This window comes from Zonotrichia albicollis, chromosome 23, assembly GCF_047830755.1.
Source record: "Zonotrichia albicollis isolate bZonAlb1 chromosome 23, bZonAlb1.hap1, whole genome shotgun sequence".
Lineage (NCBI taxonomy): Eukaryota > Metazoa > Chordata > Aves > Passeriformes > Passerellidae > Zonotrichia > Zonotrichia albicollis.
Window position 1 is genome coordinate 4,913,525 of NC_133841.1, and position 18,912 is coordinate 4,932,436.

Here is an 18,912-nt window from a genome sequence, read left to right on the forward strand (position 1 = left end):
CAAGCAGGCATGTCAAAGAATCCGAGCAGACCCTGCCAGCTTGGCAGAAGGGGCCCAAAGAGGAGTTTTTAGGGTTTAAAATGTAACACAGGATGGTAATGTAGTAATTCTTATAGGCTGTATGGAAATGCTATAGGATTTGTATCTTGTACTGGATTGGTTAGTGAGAATTAGAATATTCAATACAGAAGATGATTTATTGTATTGGAACGGGAACCTCGCTCACTTACTTACTTTTGTATGGTCTTAGCTCTTACTCTTACCTCTTGTCTCTTAGCTCTTGCCTTTTACTCTCTCACCCTCTCATCCTCTCTCCCCCTCTCTTCTCTCAGCCTGCTCTGAGCTGTGGCTGCAGCTCCCAGCAGGGCCCTGCACCCAGGCCCTTTGCAATAAACCCCAAGTTCCACAGCCTGGCTGCAGAGATCTCTCATCTCCATCCATCCCCACCATCCTACCCCCAATGCTCCTACACCCCTCCATCACACCCAGCTTTTCCCAAGGCAGGAGCAGCTCTCAGGGAGGGGCTTGTGATTGGCAGGAACATCCTGAGCTCCACTCATAACAAAACACCTCAGAACTGGACTGGGCAGTGCCCACCCTGCTGCCAAAGTATGGAAATCCAGGGCACTGGGAATATTTCTTATGTCCTGACCCCCACGGTGTCACAGACGTTTATGAAAAAATCCTTTCCTTGGGATTTTTTTCTCCTGAGAAGCTGAGGAACAAAATGTAAGCAATGGTTATCTGCTGCTGTGGAATGCAACAGGTGCATCTGGGATTGGTCTCATGTGGTTGTTTCTAATTAATGGCCAATCAGAGCCCAGCTGTCCAGACTGTCTCAGTCAGTCACAAGCCTTTATCATTCCCTCCTTTTCTGTTCTTAGCTTAGTCAGCCTTTGATGAAATCCTTTCTTCTATTCTTTTAGTATAGTTTTAATATAATATTTATAATAAAATAATAAATCAGCCTTCTGAAACATGGAGTCAGATCCTCGTCTCTTCCCTCATCCTCAGACCCCTGTGAACACTGACACACATGGGGAGCTCTGACTTTGACCCTCATTCATGGAGAAAGTTTCCCAGACTTCAAGCTAGACTGGAATCCACAAAAGTGTGAAATGGATTGTAGAGAGTAGTGTAAGTCCATCACTTGGTGAGAAATTGAGGTTTTGGGATTTTTAGTGTGTAGTGGATGGCAGCAAGATGGAGGGCACAGGGTGTCATCCTGGGTTTCTTCTTCATGCTCCTTCTTCATGGGTTTGGGTGGCATTTTGTAATTGGGCAGAAAAGCTCACATTGGGAACAGTTATTGGGTTAAAAATGGAATTAATCTAGGTGTCAGTTCTTAATTGGACAGTTTAGTCTTAAAAGACCTTGGAACAAGAGATTGTTGGCCATTTTGTGCCTTGCTGCAGAACTCACAGTAGTGAGACTGTTTTACTGATAAGAAATAACAAACACCTGAGTCTGAACATGAATTACTGTCTCAAGTGCCTTCAATCCAGACCCAGAGAAACCAACAACTGGTACCCCCACACCAAAGTGCCTCCCTGAGCTCTGGGCCATGGCTGGGGGATCAGGAGCTGCCCATGTTTGGGCACCTGAGCTCCTCTGCAGGTGTTTTGCTCTGTGATGTCCACAAGAACAGAGTCTAGAGAGAACCAGCACCACTGGAACATTTTCTAGATTGGTGCCCAGAGATGATCCCATTTTACAGTGAGATCTTTCAGATCCCATTTTACACTGAGATGAGTCACAGTCCCACAGACTCTCCAGAGTTTCTCTCAGGAACAGCCAAAGCAGCCCACAGTGAGGTTCACAGGAGTGTGCCAACATCTCCAACAGAACAAGCTGGAAGCACCCCAGCCAAACAGAGCTCATCTCCCTGAGCTGATGCTACTGCTCATGATGAAAAATCTATATATGATTCTTCAGGGAGAGGGGAAAGAGTTTATAATTGAGGAGAAGGATTTTTTAAGCTGCAGCACAGAATATCTATATTCTAAGATCCCTGTGCTCACTCTGACAACTGGCACTGGCTCACAATTCAGGTTTGGTACCAGGTTTAGGCTGGATATTAGGGAAAATTTCTTCACTGCAAGAGTGGACAAGCATTGGAACAGGCTGTCCAGGGCAGTGCTGGAATCACCAACCCTGAAAAGGTTCAGAAAATGAGTGGATGTGGCACTTGGAAATATGGTTTAGTGGGCCTGGTGGGATTTGGTCAAAGGTTGGACTTGATGATCTTGGAGGTCTTTTCCAACCTTAATGATTCTGTGATTCAGAAAACATCCTCTGGTACCACACTCACAGCAGCAGCACTGAGATTGTGCTTCTAAAGCTGTCCTAAGGATCCCTGAACCACTCCTGGGTCTCTCTGGCATTTAGGGGTTATGAGGGAAGAAATCATTCCTCAAATGATGCACTGAGCTGCAGTCTGTGTCTCACCTGGCTGCTGATCCCCGTGGCAATGTCTCCCACCTTTGTCCTGTGGAAATCTCTGATGTGCAAATTTTCTCCACTTAGCAACTGGATCTGGATTTTCACTCCTGGAATGCACAAGAGGTTCTTTGAGTTCTTCTGAGCCACAAGGACCTCACAGCCCACAGCAAAGCTGACTGACAAGGCACACACATGGGGAAAAGCTCATTTTTGTCATTAAGGATTTCATTTATGTAGGTCTTTTGCTGAGCATGGAGCTTGCTGCAGACAGCAATGACTCACAGAGCAGAGCTGCATTTAGCAAGAAAGCAGCTGAAGGGATTGATTAATTTGCACAATATGCCCTCAAAATTCTGGGTGGATATTTGTGGTTATAAAACATTCCTTGCACATGGACGCTGCATGAACCAGGGCACACAGGCTCTGTGTGTGTGCTCAGAAACTTCCCTGGATTTTACTGCACAGACCCATCTCTCACAGACATCTTTTATGAAAAATCCTTTCCTTAGGATTTTTTCTCCTGAGAAGCTGAGAGGCCTCAGCAACAAAATGTAAACAATGGTTATCTGCTGCTGTGGAATGCAACAGGTGCATCTGTGATTGGTCTCATGTGGTTGTTTCTAATTAATGGCCAATCACAGTCAGCTGGCTCGGACTCTGTCTGAGACACAAATCTTTGTTATCATTCTTTCTTTTTCTACTCTTAGCCAGCCTTCTGATGAAATCCTTTCTCCTATTCTTTTAGTATAGTTTTAATATAATATATATATAATAAAATAATAAATCCAGCCTTCTGAAACATGGAGTCAGATCCTCATCTCTTCCCTCATCCTCAGACCCCAGTGAACACGGTCACACCCATCTGTGACTGAGCCAGACTGGATCTCCTCACACCCATTTTTAGGTGGATCTGTGCTGGCACAGCAACTGAAGGACAAAATGAGTTTAAAAACTCCATCTCCAGCTTGTGTAGGCAGTGAGGAAGTGATTTCTGGCCATTTCTCCCTGCTGTGGGAGGCAGCCCCACCGTTGAAGCAGCTGGGGGTGTCCGTGTGCCGGCTGCGGCTCAGCAGGTTGTTCCAGCTGCAGCTCTGCCCCTCGGCCTGGCTGTTCCAGGAATGGATCCCAGAGCTCATGGTGTCCCTCAAGCTCTGAGAAGCCTTCATGGAGTTCTGCAGGAAGAAGCACAAGTTTTGTTTAAGGTTCTGAAAGAAAATGAGCCGGCAGGAGATGAGCATTAAAATAAGGTCAGGAGGAAAAAGGTGGAAATGCACAGGGATTAGTCAACATTTATGTGGCATGTGGGATTGCAGTGCAACAGATATTATAGATATTATCAGATATTCCCAATAGTTAAATCAATAATGAGCTGAAAAGCTGAGTGAGGAAAGAGGGGTTGAACTGACTGGAAGGAGAATTAAACATCAGTTAAAATATTTCTCACTTACTGACATTAGAAACACGCAGGAAAAACAATTCACTGTACAAAACCAGCCATAGGCCCTATGCTGCTGCACTGCTGTATTGTCCCAGTCAATCTGACACCAGCACAGAGGTCTGAACCAGTCAGAACCAAGTTACAGGTATGGTGTAGGTGTTAGAGGGAAAAACCAAGCAGAGTCAGATCCCACACTGCACACTGTGTGTGCCAACAGCTGAGCTGTGCACAACTCCCTCAGTCCTCCTCAAAAAGCACTGGAACACTGAGAAGAGAGACAGAAATAGGACACAAAGCTGCTCCCAATCAGAACTGGCTCCTGCACAAATTGGGGACTGAATGTCTTTGAAAACTGTGATTAAAGGACTTTTGTCCTTTCCTGGTCCAACAAGGCCTGTTCAGTGTTCCTCACTGATATTTGTCACCACAGAGAGCTAATTTCAATCTAATTGAAATTGGTAAATAACCAGGATTATGCATTCATTACTATCAATGGGTTAAAATAAGTTCATGGAAAATAGATCTGCGAACGAATATCCAAGATTTGGGTCTTTTTTCCTGTCTCACTCTCCTGGCCTTTCCCTAAACCATGGCCAGGAAGAGGAGCCTGCACAGCTGCTGGGTGCAGCTCCTGCTTCCATCACTGCTTCCCCAGCTCCTTCCCCTGCACAGGCAGGGCTGAGGCTGCTGAGATTTTCTGTATCCACACTCTTGAAGCTTCAGGTGAGGATACAGCACAGGAGAACCTCTGGAGGACAGGATCCATGCTGGACAGGGAACCAAAGCACAGCTACAACCCCCAACACCCCACTGGGCATGAGCAAAGCTTTCTTCCCAGAAAATTTGGTGTCAGAAACCAGATTTTCATGGGTCACAGGTCCCAGTTTTGCCAAGGGGGCCAGCCAGCCACTCCCCAGCCATCCCCACTCACCTTCTCACTGGCATCTGACACAAAGGGGCTGTCAATGCTGAGGCAGGAAAGCATTTGCTCCTGCTCTTCCAGAGAGTAAGGCTGGGAAAGGCTGTTCAGAAACAGTTCTGCAGCAAAAGGGAGAGAAGGGAGACATTTCCAGTGTTTCAGGGAGACATTTCCAGTGTTTCCCTCCATGCCTCCCCTGCTCTAATCACAGCTCTGCCATTAATACCCAAAGCTTCTTCAGCAATATTTAATATTTATTTCATTTGGGTGCCAGCAGAGCCCAACACACAGCTCTGCCATGCACAGGACACTGTGACACAGGGAAACTGAGCCAAGAGGGGATGGATTGTGCAACAACATGCAAAATAACACCCCAAAATCATCAGTTCTTGCCTTTATGTCTCCTGTGAGATGCCACTTTAGATCTATCCACATTATCAGGGAAAAGCCAAACTCATGTACTCAGCTCTCACAAGTATCTGGAGGTTTGTACTCCCTTATCTGGATACAAGTACTTACAAATACTGCAAATATTCCTGATAAAATCCAGACATCCCATACATAACCTGCTCTTACAATGCCCAAAGCCATTTGAGAAAGAAGTTGCCCATCAGCAACCCCTAAAATTCCTCAGGTTTCTGACACAGTTACAATTCAAACCATTCTCTTCCTAATTTATTTCAATTAATTCAAAAAGACTAGAAGATATGGGAGAAAAAAAGTGAAATGTAGAGTTGTATTGGAGAAATGGAACTGGACAAATCACTGGTTTCCACACTGAATTTAAATACTGCAAATATCCCTGATAAAATCCAGATATCCCATACATAACCAGCTCTTACAATGCTGCTGAGACCCAAAGCCATTTGAGAAAGAAGCTGCTCATCACCAACCCCTAAAATTCCCCAGTTTTCTGACACAGTTACAATTCAAACCACTCTCTACCTATTTTCTTTCAATTCACTCAAAAAGACTGGAAAATATGGGAGAAAAAAAAGTGAAATGTAGAGTTGCATTGGGGAAATGGAAGTGGACAAATCACTGATTTCCACACTGAATTCACTGCTGGTTTTCAAACTCTGGTTTGCTGTTGTAACCAAATTCCTTGGCTGATGGCTGTAGGTTTTCCAGCACCCAGAACTAAACAGTTGCAGGCTGGTTTTAACTGCACTGCTTTGCTTGACATCTGCTATTTCTTTATTTTTATCCTGGCTTACCTCAATTAACAACAAAAAAAAAAAAAAAAGTTTGAACCCAAAATTGCAGCTGAAATTGGAATTCTGACACTGTTTACACAGTGCAAACAAGCACAAGTGTGAAACAGGCTGCTTTCCAAGAGGTTCCTGCACCTCTCTCAGAAGGTTCCCCCCTGTTGAGGAGGAAGGAAATTCTGTTCACTCCCTTTGTGGCACATTTAATTGGTTCAGAACTATTAGTTTTGGTAGCTTGAAGGAAGGTTGAGCAATTTGTGTAACGAGAAAGGAACTATGAGCAAAATGACATCCAAGCTGAAAACCCAAAAATAACTGTCAACAAGCCAAGAGAAAGCAGCTGTATTTTTATCCTGCTCTCAGGCAAAAAGAGCTGAATTCCTCCCCCAGCCCAGTGCTCACCAATTTCCAGCTGCTGAAGTTCTTGCTCTGAAATGGTTGTGGCTCTTTCCACGTGGCTGCAGCTCTTCAGGGGCAGAGGAGTTGAGGAGAGGGGTGGGGGATCACAGGTTTCAGGTAACTCCTTGTCCTCATTCCAGTGGGGTCCCTCAGCCTCCTCTGTTTGCTCCAGAGATGGAGGTGGGAGGACTGAGCTGCCACAGGAAACTTTGACTGACAGTTTTGGGTCAGAAGCAATCTCAGAAACTGGGCTCACTGTGGGGGACAGGGATGTTTGTGCACTGTTTTCTTTGTTCAAAGAGAAATGTCTGGGCTCTCTGTATTCACCTTTCCAGGGGCTTCTCACACCTCCCACTACAAAAAGAAAAAAAAAATACAAGCATTATCAAATAAAGCAATAAAAGAGGTAAAAGTTTTCCTTTCCTGTAAGAATTTTTGAAGTGTATTTGCTGTAAAATGCCCAGCTTCTTTATAAGATAAAACCAGATCACCTCCACAAATTCTTGCTGTATTACAGAACCACTCAGCAGGATTAAGTTGAAATAAATTAGTGATGTGTCAGGGGTAAAACTGAACCACAAGTATGAGTTACAGCTAAGGATGCAGTAAACCCTGCTTGCAGTTGTGCAGCTGATGCTTCAGCTGACAGGAGCCCTCAACAAACCCACAGAGAGCTCTCCCCTCCTTCAGCAGAGAAGGAAGAAGAGCATGTGACAGCACACAGGAAATTATCATTTACTTGGGTGACAAACAGGCTGCAGGCAGAAGCCATCAACCAAAAAATGCATCAATGCTGTGCAAATGATATAGTGGACAATAAAACTGACTGGCCCTCCCAAAAGGAGCAGCACCAGTGGGAATACAAAGGTTCAGCTGCATCAGTTACATCAGCACATTTCTACCTTCCTCAAGTGCCACGCTGGTTTTAGTTTTGAGCTCTGATGCAGATGCCCTGTGCAGAGGCTCCTTCTCCAGCCCCAGCTTTATAATCTCAGCAGTGAGAGGGTTGCAGGAAGGTGGAATTTCCCTCACAGGAGGCGGCTCTTTAGCGATCTGTGTAACAAACAGGAAGTGAAAGAGGTTACACCAGAGAGGCTTAATTTGATTTCAGGAAGGTTCTTCCCACCCTGACAGTGTTTCCAACTGAAATGAAAGCATTAAGTGAGAGCTGAACAGTAATTTTATTACAGCTGAATGGCTCAAAAGGCACACCCAAGTCATGAGCAGGGCATGGAAGAACAACCCAAGCAGAGCAAGCACAGGGAATGCTCAGCTCCCAGAGCAAGGCTGGTATCCTGTCATGTAAGAGCCTGAATCAGAGACTCCAGGAGCTCTCCAAAATGCAGTTTATTGCAGCCAAAATGCAGTTTATTGTGTACAAAATGCAATTTATTCCATCCAAGAGGTTACAGCAGTCCAGGGACCTGGGTGACAGAGCTGTGCCTACAGCTGTCAACTCCAGAGACCTTTAGGTTACAATGCATTCTATACTTTTCTTTTGGTTACAATGCATTATATATTTTTCTTTGCTGAGCATCTTAATACAGCAGAATCAATCTATACCTTAACTTTTATCTCTAGCCCATCATAACTACTGTAATTACCATATTCATGTTACTGTTCTCCAATCACTCAAAGTTAGTACATTACAGTTTAAGCCAGAAGTTGTTTTTCTTGCAGTGGAAAATTCTGAGACCTTTTTTCTACTTACTTGGTTGCCTGTGCTATCTTCCTGCTTGATAAAAACATCTTGTTTGAGGTGGGTTTATCCTTTGCTCTAAGCCATAAAAACCCCTTCTAACTAACATAACCAAGAAGGCAAAGGGTATCCAGTAATTCTTTTCTTCTATATCAAAACTTGCTTCCATCTCTATTCCTACATTTAAAAATCTTGCTGCTAAGCACCTGTGAGACTTCCTTGTCAAACTTTCATGCTTCCCAATGCTGTCAGATGCTGAGCTGGCTCCCAGCCATCCACCCTGAGGTGAATGCTCCCTGGCCAGTAGTAACAAGCTCAGGCAGCTCACCTGCACAGAGGTTGGGTCACTCACCTTGAGGCACAGAGGGTGGTTGTAGTACTGGGTCCAGGGGTGGCAGCCATTGAGCATGTGCAGCATCATGCAGCAGCTGCTCCACACGTCCACCTTGGAGTCACAGCGCTTCCCCATCACCACCTCGGGGGCCATGTGGGTCTCTGTGCCAGGCACGTAGTTCCCTAAAGCAGCCACGAGGAAACTCAGTGCAGGCAGGCAAGAGAAATGCTCCAGGGCCACTGGGAGGGGGCCTGAGGCAGAATCCCTCTCTTTACAGCTGAAGTGAGACATGGCAGCTTTGTAGGATGGAGTGGTTTGGGTGGGAAGGGACTCAAAGTTCATTCAGTGCCACCCCAGCCATGGCAGGGACACTTTTCACTGTCCCAGGTGGCTCCAAGCCCTGTCCAATCTGGCCTTGGGCACTGCCAGGGATCCAGGGGCAGCCCCAGCTGCTCTGGGCACCCTGTGGATTCCTAATTCCCAATATCCCATCTGACCCTGCCCTCTGGCAGTGGGAATCCATTCCTCTTGCCCTGTCCTTCCAGGCCATTGTCCCAAGTCCCTCTCCAGCACTCTGGGAACTCCTTTAGGCACTGGAAGGGGCTCTCTCTGAGCCTTCTCTTCTCCAGGCTGAACAATCTGAGCTCTCCCAGCTTTTCTCCATAGTGGAAAGACTCCACCTTAACCCAAAAAGCAGCATTGTGTTCTCAGAAGCTGTTCCCTCTCAGAGCCATCCCTTATACACAGAATAGGGATTAAACTTCCCTTGCAAGCAAATTTAGGAGGCAAAACATGAGCTTGACTTTAGAAAACACCCTTCTCTTTCAACAGCTGCATGAAGAAGCTTAATTGGCCAAAAAAAAGGAATTTTCTTTAATGGAGATTAAGACTCTTCCTCACTATTTAGTGAGGTTACACAACAAGTTTGAGTAGGATTTTAAAGTTTCAGTGTGGTTTCTTGCAGGGACAAAACACTTAAAGCAGCACACTGACATAATCTTGCAAAAACCTTTCTAGCCTGGGAGACAAGGACCATCACCTCCCAAATTTCAGGTCATTTTGGCTGTCAGTGGGATGCCTCACAGTAATACCAATAAATGAGACACCATGAGCAGTTGCTTGCAAATCAGCTGTTCCCTCTCAGAGCCATCCCTTATACACAGAATAGGGATTAAACTTCCCTTGCAAGCAAATCTGAGAGGCAAAATGAGCTTGACTTTAGAAAATAAACCCTTCTCTTTCAACAGCTGCATGAAGAAGCATGGTTAAGTTTAATTGGAAACAATTAAACAATTAAACAATTCTTTAGTGGAGGTCAGGACTCTTTCCCACTATTTAGTGAGTTTATACAAGTTTGTGTAGGATTTTAAAGTTTCAGTGTGGTTTCTTGCAGGGACAAAACACTGAATGCAGCATGCTGACAATCTTACAAAAACCCTTCTAGCCTGGGAGACAAAGACCATCACCTCCCAAATTTCAGGCCATTTTTGCTGTCACAGTAATACCAATAAATGAGACACCTCAGCAGCTGCTTGCAAATCAGCCACATGTAAATGTTCATGAGGATGAGTCAGAAGGGCAATTCCTCAGAAGAGCAGCAAAGCCTCACCTGTGACCAAGCACTTTCCCAGCCCATCTGGGTGCAGGTGAGCAGAGTGGCCAAAGTCACACAGGAGGGCCCTGCTCCCATCTGCTGACAGCAGCACGTTCTCAGCTGCCAAGAGAAGGGTTCCATTAGTGTCCTCTGCATCAGGAGATGGGAAAAACACTCAAAAGTACACACAACTACAGTTTTCTAAGCCCAAAGGATTAATTTCTCCAGTCACTGGCTAAAGCAAGAACAGAGCTGTAATTATCATTTATAAACTACCAATTACCTGCCCTGGAGATTCTTGTAGCCCAGTGGTGGTGCCAAGCACCTTGGCAGACCCATGGGGTGACAAGAGGAGGTGACAAATATGATATTGCCAGCAGTCTAGAACCAAGGGAAACTCTAATATCAAACATAGATCTGAAAATCTAGTAAGTAGATCCCATAACTTAAGTAAGTAATGAATTAATAATTTAATCTCCAAGCAGTTTGCCTCTTCTAAGAAAAGGGAAGAACAAGGTACTTCAAACACTTTCCTACCTTTGACATCTCCATGGAGAATGTTTTGAGCATGAAGATACTCCAGACCCTCTAAGACCTGGCCCAGGTAGCTGAGGGCTCTGTCCTCTGGCAGGCAGCCACTCTGTTTAATGAGCTGCCCTAATGAGCCACCTAAAAAGGAATCCAGGGAGTCCATGTTATCTTCTGTTTAAATTCTCCCCAGCATCATCATTAGCATTCCTGGTGGTTTCCATTGAAAAAATGAGATTTTCCAGGTCTGACAGCACTTATCTTCCACACATGGCTCAGTTCCTTTTGTTAATACCCAGGGTTTTTGCTGCTCACAGAAAAGGCCTTGTTTATATGTGTTTTTTTTCTTAGTGTCAATTTAACAGTGCTGCTTTGGAGCAAAGGCAAATGCTCTGTGATCAGAACAGGCATTTCCAGGTGTTACTGACCACCACTGACTCTTCACAGCCTGTTTTCCATGGTTCTGGCCAGAAAAGGAGCACCAGGCAATGGAATCATTGAGGTTTGCTTAGACAACAGGGCAATGAGCCCCAGTGGTGTCCTGAAAACCACCAGGAAACACAAACCAGCTTCAAATGTATCTTACTGTGAAAAAGAGACTGGAATAAGGCAGGACTGGGTATCACAGCAAGCCCACTGCAGGGTTTACACACACCCATCCCAACCCACTGGGTTCCCATGGTTCACAGCCTGTTTTCCATGGTTCTGGCCAGAAAAAGAGCACCAGGCAATGGAATCATCAAGGCAGCCAGGGCAGTGAGCCCCACTGGTGTCCTGCAAACCACCAGGAAGCACAAACCAGCCCCAGCTGTGTGAAAGAGACACCTTGAACTGGAATAAGGCAGGACTGGGAACCACTCCCCCCACAGCAGGGATTACCCACACCCACCCCAACCCACTGGGGAATTCACACCACGAATACCCTGGATGCACTGAGGGACTAACAGATTCATATTTGGGCAGGAAGAAAAGGAGATCAATGTGCACTGGGCACTGCTGTGGTGCCCTGCTCACCCTCCATGAGCTTCATGAAGATGGTGACCCAGGGACCCTCCTTGACAGCCCCGTACAGGGGCACCACGCTGGGGCTGCTCACGGCCGCGCACGTCGTCAGCTCCTCGGCACGGAAATGTTCCAGCTGCACCTGCAGCAACAGGGAAAGCTGAGCCATCCTCACACAGCTGTCCCTCTCTGGGGGCTGTGGGACAGCAGACATGGGTTAACTGGGCCTGGTGGTCTTTTCCAGACTTAGTTCTGTGACCTCGAATAGAAGTGGGAACGCTCGGGATGATGAACCCTCAATGTTTAAGGGAAGTGAAGATTCATCAGAGATGGCAGCTTGTAATAACTCCAGATTACAGGTAGGAAGGTAATTTTTGTCTCAGTAAAAAGATAATGTTGATAACTGAGGGAAAAAAAAACAACCCTGGGGATGGTGCAAAACTTGGCAAAAATTCAACTCCCCCAAAACAGGAGGGAATACAAAATACATCCATCACCTTGTTAGGTGGTGCTCATGCTGCAAATGGTTAAAGAAAAACTTTTCAATAAGTTGAGCCAAACTAAATAAAACTAAAGAATTTGCTGAAGTCCAGAAGGAAAACATGAGTCATGAAGATTCTGGTGGGAAAAAGATGCATCATGTTTCTTCTCTGTCAGCAATCCAGCTATAGCTGGTTTGCTTTCATCTCAAGAATTTGGAGAGCAGGTGCTTCCAGCACCAAGTCTGGTGAATAAGGTGAGGTAGAGGCCTCCTGTCACAGGAACTGCAGACAGTTATTCATGGAAAATTAAATAGAGCATAGAGAAATGTTAAATTTGCATGTTAGAAATCTCTGCTTTCAGAGTGTGATCTAAGAAGATGCATTTCTGATATAAAGAGCATCATTTATCCATCAGTAATTAGGTGGGGGGAAATGACATTTTGAAAGACTTCAGCTTCTCCTACTTTCATGTTTCCCTTTTCAGCACAACCATCTTCCTTCCTGAAAATACACCCCACAAGAAACAGCTATTCCTCCCAAGACTGTGGATTTGCCAAATGGATAATGCATTTAAATAGCTACACACTGACAGGAAACAATCTGGTTGTGTCACCACAAGATTTCACACCTGAACTGTGAGGATGCAGAACAGGAATTAATTTTCTGCATGCTTGAGAGATGTTTGTTTCTATAGCTGACAACTGAATGGTTATGAAATGGTTAAATAAATACAAACACTGACTTGTCTTGCCTCTTACATCTTCCCACAGGGAGCACAGCAAGCTGGGCCCAGTGTAAACGGGGGGAAAATGAACATTTTAAACTGGAAAATGAAAGTTATGGTTCTTTTTGCACATAATATTTTTGTACTCAAGGCAAACACTTCCCACACAGTTTTCTAGTGAAGTAATGTGAGAAACATCAGTTCACAGGGGTGATGAAAGTATGCAAGTGTAAGTTCAAATAAAATACTTTCCATTTTCCTCATCTCCTTGCATTATCCCTCTGTCTGCACCCCTGATGCCCTCACAGCAGCCCACAAATCAATGCCCTGCTCCAAGTTATCTTCCACACACTTCCTACATCAAGTGACAATGGCATATCCTGGAGTAGAACACATTACAGAGCCAGTTTCTGGAAAAACACACATCCTTTGCTGCATCTGGAGCAGCATCACCTCAGAACAATGTGCCAGCACTGCAGCTGACACTCAGGAGATGAAAGCTCTGTTTGCAGATCCTACTGACTGCCTTGGGTTTTTCCTACTTTATTCCTTTTTCAACAGGGAAATAAATACCTGCCATGTAACCACTTACACCAGACATGGTTTGAGATAAGAATAGTCAGATAACAGACAGCCCACGCAGCTGCTGCTCCCCTGCAGTCACTCACAATCATTCAGAAAGCTCTACTCTTGCCTTTCAGCACACTTTAAAGCCAAATGAGCTTTTTTCTGGCTGCTGATCTTGGCTCCTGTGCACATACAGGTCCTCCAGCTGCTTTTCTATCACTTCCCTGAGCTTTTCCTTGGACACAACAGCAGCACCTCACTGTCACTGTACAAGGCCTAAAGAGGGAAGAGATTTCTCTCCATGTGCTTTCTCTCACACAGAATTACCTTTTTGGCAGCACACTGGAATCCTGTCTGTTTGTCCTCTATCTTGTAGACCTCCCCAAAAGAGCCAATGCCCAGGGAACCGTGGCACTTGGTCCAGTGAACTTCTTCTCGGTACTCGTAATCCACCGGCTTCAGCTTCTGGAAATCCAAACAGAAAACAAAATGAAGCAACAAAAGAGACATTTAAATGTTGAGCTGCATGGAGATCAACATTCTGAGAAGCAGCACAAGGACAGATAACACAGCACCCTTCCAGAAATCTCAGTACAAGATTAATTCTGTCACAGGTTTGAGATGAAACCACACAGGATGAACCCATGTGATTTCTGTGAGGTCTGTTGGATTTAACTGAGGGGACTCCACTGCTGTAAAAGAAAGGCCACCAGGATTTGGATGGTCTGGAGCTCTGTGTTTCTCTCTTCTCTGTGTTTCTCCCTTCTACAAAGCTGAATCCTACAACTAACCCAGATTCCCATGACTAAATGCAGTCACTGAAAGCTTTTCTGCAGTCAGTAGATGGAGACTGTGCCTCAGGTGTCAGTGTGAACACGTTCAGGCACGTAAGGGACACCTTGAGCTCCACAGACCACACTGACAGGGTCATACTGACCCCAGGGAAATCCTCCAGGAGGACTTTAAGGTGTTGAGAGAGAACTGAATTCAGAAGTGAATCGTGTCCCTAGGGTTTGAATGCATTTCTGTGCCCAGGCCCTGTGGGACACTGCAAGGGACACTGCAGGAGCTGCTGTCCCAGCAGAGGCACCAACTGCCCTCCTGTACCTCCCCTTCTACTCAGACCTGGTTTCTGTCACACTCCAGCTCCTCCAGAGCCAACAAATATTGCAGCCTGGCTGAACAGATGGGGCAGCAAACAGAGGACATGGCTGAACACTGACTAAGCACAGAACCACTGCTCAGAGCCAGCCTGCATGTCTGGTGACTGAGCACAGCACGGAGCCAGCAGTCTGAGGCAGGCAGGGCTTTAATTGCTGCAGAAAACAACCCTGCAATGTTATCTGGCAGCTCCAACCAGATCCAGAACCATTCAGAAATCACAGTTTTAGCAGCAAGCACATGGGTGCAGATTATGCCTCTCCCAAAGCCCAGGAGAAACTCAGCCTCCCACATCCCAGAGTGGCTCAGATCACCTCATTCAGCAGCACTCCTTCATTTTCACTTGCTTCATGGAATTGTTCCTTCAGCTCCAGCCCACCTCCTCTCCATGTCTTGGCCAGGCTGGCTAAATTTTGTGGTTCTCCAAAACTCACGCTCCCCTTCAAGGCATCTACCAAATATTCTTCCACAGAAAGTTTGTCAGCACTGGTTTGCACAGACTGGTTGATGCATTTGGTGAAATTATATTCTAAGTTTAGGCCAGATAAGTGACTGTCTTGATAGTTGAGGTCACCATGGAAGTATTTGTCCAGAGCATTCTGCTTCATGGCACGGAGAGGATTGTCCACGTGTGGGAAATGGGGGGGAAGGATGTTGTAGGGGAAAGGATGGAGAGTCTCAGGCTGAGGAACAGTGTCCCTCTGTTTCCAAACATGATTAAGGCACTGAATAGGGCTGATCAGCTTGTGCAGTTCAGTTTTGTACTGGCTCCCTGGGGAATGCAGTTTGCCCATGGACAAAGGGGCATGGGCAGGCTTCTCAAAAGGCAGTGGATCATAGCCCAAGTCCTTGTTAAATTCAGGAACCCAAAAACTGTTTCTGTAAAGAGTGCTTTGGTGGGATTCATCCTCCTAGAAAACAAAACCAAATAGCTGAGCAGGAACCTCAGTACAGCCACCAGAATTCACCCAAGAGCTGTCAGGAGTTTGCAGGGACAGTACAAAAGGAAGGTGGAAGATTCTCACCTGGACAGGAATTGGGGTGCAGCTCTCCTGTTCTGGAGTTCTTGGACTCCTCCTGCCAGCAGCCACAGGTTGCCCTTTCAGCTTGGATCTTTTCTTGTGCCTTTTCTTCCTGGCCCTGCCCCGGTGCCTCCCTCTCCAGGTGGGAGCCATCCTGCCCTCCGTGGCGTGGGCCACATTGTTGGGGATGTGATCGAGGCTGTCCGAGCGGCTGCTGCAAGGCAGAGCACAGCAGGGCTCTGAGATGGGGCAGCTCAACCCACAGAGGGGAAATCAGCAACTCTGCTAGCTCAACTGAGAGCCAAAACACAATTTCTTGACTTCTAGCAGGGGTAAGTTGAAGGTCCAGGCTAAGCAGCACCTCTGGGATTGTATAAAAGAAATGTTGGGGTGCGGGGGAGGCAAAATATTAAAGTGACCCAAAGTTTGTAAATTCTGGAAGAACGAGGCTGGAATGTACAGTCACAGAATGGTTTGGGTTGGGAGGGGCCTTAAAGCCCGTCCAGTTTCACCCCTGCCATGGCAGGGACACTTCCACTGTCCCAGGCTGCTCCAAGCCCTGTCCAGCCTGGCCTTGGGCACTGCCAGGGATCCCCAGCTGCTCTGTGCCAGGGCCTGCCCACCCTCCCAGGGAACAATTCCCAATATCCCACCTAACCCTGCCCTCTGGCAGGGGGAAGCCATTCTCTGTGTCCTGTCACTCCAAGTCCCTCCCCAGCTTTCTTTTATGTCTCTTTTTTGAACATAGCAAAGTAGAGGGGAAAGCACTGCACATCTCCAGGCTGCTCTGAGACAGTCTGTGCTTGGTTTCTAGTGAATCACAGAGATAATGGATAACTGCAGTCTCTTTTAAAATTTATTTAAATTAATAAATGTTTTCATAATATCAATGCCTGCTCTAATTTGAAGGAAAAGAGCTTTGCCCAGAGAAGAGGGATGACTAAGAGCACTCAAATAAAACAGCTTCAAAATGCCAAAATGTGCTGGCTTGCAAAGCCCAAAACTACAACATGATTTCTAAGAATGTGTACAGATACACACAACACTGCAGCTGGGGTCTGCACAAAGATGTGAACTCTCAAGAGGGATATTTGCCTGCAGTTAGGGTCAGAAAGAGATGTCTCCTTTCAACTCAAAGCATTCTGTGATTCTATGACTCAATACCAACCATAGCAGTTGGATTTTTTTAATTAAGCTCTAAGAGAAAAAAGATTTTTGATCTTCAAACGAAGCAATTGATGCAGAACAGTTCTGATACATTTCTCTGCCTTTCCTGATCAGTGATGCAGGGCACAGCCATTTTCTCCATTTTTCCCTATTTTAGTGCTAAAAGATGCCAAAAGTAGAGTTCTGGCTGATGGCATCAGCACAGTGCATTGAGCCTGAATCCACAGCTGGTGTGCATCCCAGAAAACCCCAGATCCCAGAGAAAACCCCTCAGAAATGGGTCACCTTGCACTTCTTCAGATGGTCCACAGGACCACATCCTAAAGCCACTGGGCAGTGTCAAACCTCACACCCCACAAGGTCTGAAGCACCAGGGGACAGGCAGCACCTAATTGTGTACCCCAGTACCCATTTCAGGCTGCTGGGCTGCCTGACAGGGCTCCAGTGTGTAAGAAAGCCCCAGGATGAGCCCAAACAGGAAAAGATTCTTCATGAAGAACAAGCAGCTGACTCCAGAAAAGCAATTCCCAGGGCTCCATTTGTCCATCACAAGTGTCTCTGTCCCTTTTACCACTTGCAGCCTCTCTGTGTTCACAACTTCTGTTGTTGATGCTGTCATTAAGCAAAGGCTCTCTCATCCCCTTTTAGCCTTCCAAGAAGTTAAACTGTTCCCTTTTCTGAGGGCTCCTTCTATCAGCAGCCCAGGTTTCACACAGCTTTTCAGCAGATGGTGGAACAGTTTCAAAAGCATCAACACAGTTCAGTTAAAAAAGACTGAAAATTTCTCCTTGGATTCTTCTACATCAAGAACCTTATGAACATTAAAAAAATCAGTAATTTCAAAACAAATTTGACCATCCAGAAACACCCAGAAGGCTACAAAGGCAGTAAATCTGCAGGTATTGCCAATAAGGCAAGGTGTTTCAAGTGGTTTGTGCCTAAATTTGTAATTTTTCCTGATAGGAAGATGTTTTGGGAAAGACAAATTCTTACCAGGCCTCAGATGAAGAGCTAATTCCAACAGGAGTGCTTTTGGAAAAATATTTGAAGTGCAGAGAGCCAGGGTGATTTGGAACAAGGAAAGTCAGAAATCAGCAGTGAAGAGGGGAGTTTGTGTTAAGTGAAGAGGGGAGTTTGTGTTAAGAGGTCTCTCACCTGTAACGTTTACTGTGGGCAATAAAGGATCTCTCTGATAAAGTGGGGCTGAACTCCTGACTGTTTTCACCTGTGAGGAAAAAAAACCCAGGATTATCACTTGTCTCAAACAAAGTCTCTCCTAGTAACAACTGGGCTCAAACAGCTTTAGCACTGTGCTAAATGAGTGATCCAGACAATCAGTGCACAGTCATGTCACACCACCCACACTGCATTCTTCCTCCCCCACAATTAGGAGCATTCCCAGCTATCTCCTGATCCTCCAGCTCTTTGCCAGATGAGCTTTACTTTGGTTTCCTCCTCTTTTAAACCCCTTTCAGAAGGCAGCTAAGAGCAGGAGCCCCACAGGACACAGATCTGGTTGGGGTGCACAGCTCTCATGCTGGTCTGTTATTTCTGCTTTATTCAGTGGACGCTGCCACATTATTAGGAGATTTCATGAGCTTCCTAAATAGAGTCTGGGATGTGTCATCAGCTCCACCCCACTTGGGATTACAAATAGATGTGGCCTCAGCTCTCCAGGAGTGCAGAGGGAGTGAAATCTCATCCCTCTCTGCACATTCCTTTTTCTCAATGAAGCACAGCCCGCCCTGCTACTCACATTCTGCTTGGGCAATAATAGAAATTGATGCACAGCCTCCTTCTGTTTCTTCTTTTGCTGTTCCTCTGGTGATTACATCATTCAGGATTTTCCACTGACTGTCAAAGATGGCCTTCTTTGAATCTTCTACTTTGCAAACACTGCTCTGCTTTTCACTCACTGTCTCCTTCAGCCCCTCAGCAGCTGTGAGCTCCTTTTTGTGTTTGACTGCTGGATCAGGAGATCCCTGGCAGGCAATTCCCATCACGGCCATTTCCCAGCTTCAGGGAGACACTGAGCAAGAAGAGAAAAACAAAACACTTGTCAAAATCCTTCACAGTTCCTGAGAAACAGGAGGCTCCTGAAGGTATCATAATTAATAAATAATTCAAATCAAAGTCCTGCCCATGTTCTGAGCTGGAGAAGAACCCTGGAGTACCAGTCCTTGATTTCTGACTTGGACCACTGAGAGCTGAATATTCAACATT

General features: G+C 45.8%; 1 protein-coding gene across 5 annotated transcripts in view; it reads right to left on the bottom strand.

Moving 5' to 3' along the window:
- The window catches only part of MAP3K14 (mitogen-activated protein kinase kinase kinase 14), a 33,051-nt gene that overhangs the window by 5,473 nt on the left and 8,666 nt on the right, over positions 1–18,912 (bottom strand). For all 5 annotated transcript variants that reach the window (XR_012583617.1, XR_012583618.1, XR_012583616.1 and 2 more), the window contains exons 2-15: positions 18,446–18,718; positions 17,845–17,914; positions 15,526–15,736; positions 14,815–15,411; positions 13,667–13,804; positions 11,579–11,708; positions 10,574–10,705; positions 10,052–10,156; positions 8,461–8,624; positions 7,312–7,462; positions 6,413–6,763; positions 4,812–4,918; positions 3,470–3,614; positions 2,449–2,549 (exon numbers count right to left, since the gene is read on the bottom strand). Coding sequence is in view for 2 of the 5 variants with exons in the window: in XM_074557925.1 (XP_074414026.1) it covers positions 2,449–2,549; positions 3,470–3,614; positions 4,812–4,918; positions 6,413–6,763; positions 7,312–7,462; positions 8,461–8,624; positions 10,052–10,156; positions 10,574–10,705; positions 11,579–11,708; positions 13,667–13,804; positions 14,815–15,411; positions 15,526–15,736; positions 17,845–17,914; positions 18,446–18,698 (2,655 nt within the window). In the remaining 3 variants the exon portion in view is untranslated. The remainder of the gene's footprint in view (positions 1–2,448; positions 2,550–3,469; positions 3,615–4,811; positions 4,919–6,412; positions 6,764–7,311; positions 7,463–8,460; positions 8,625–10,051; positions 10,157–10,573; positions 10,706–11,578; positions 11,709–13,666; positions 13,805–14,814; positions 15,412–15,525; positions 15,737–17,844; positions 17,915–18,445; positions 18,719–18,912) is intronic.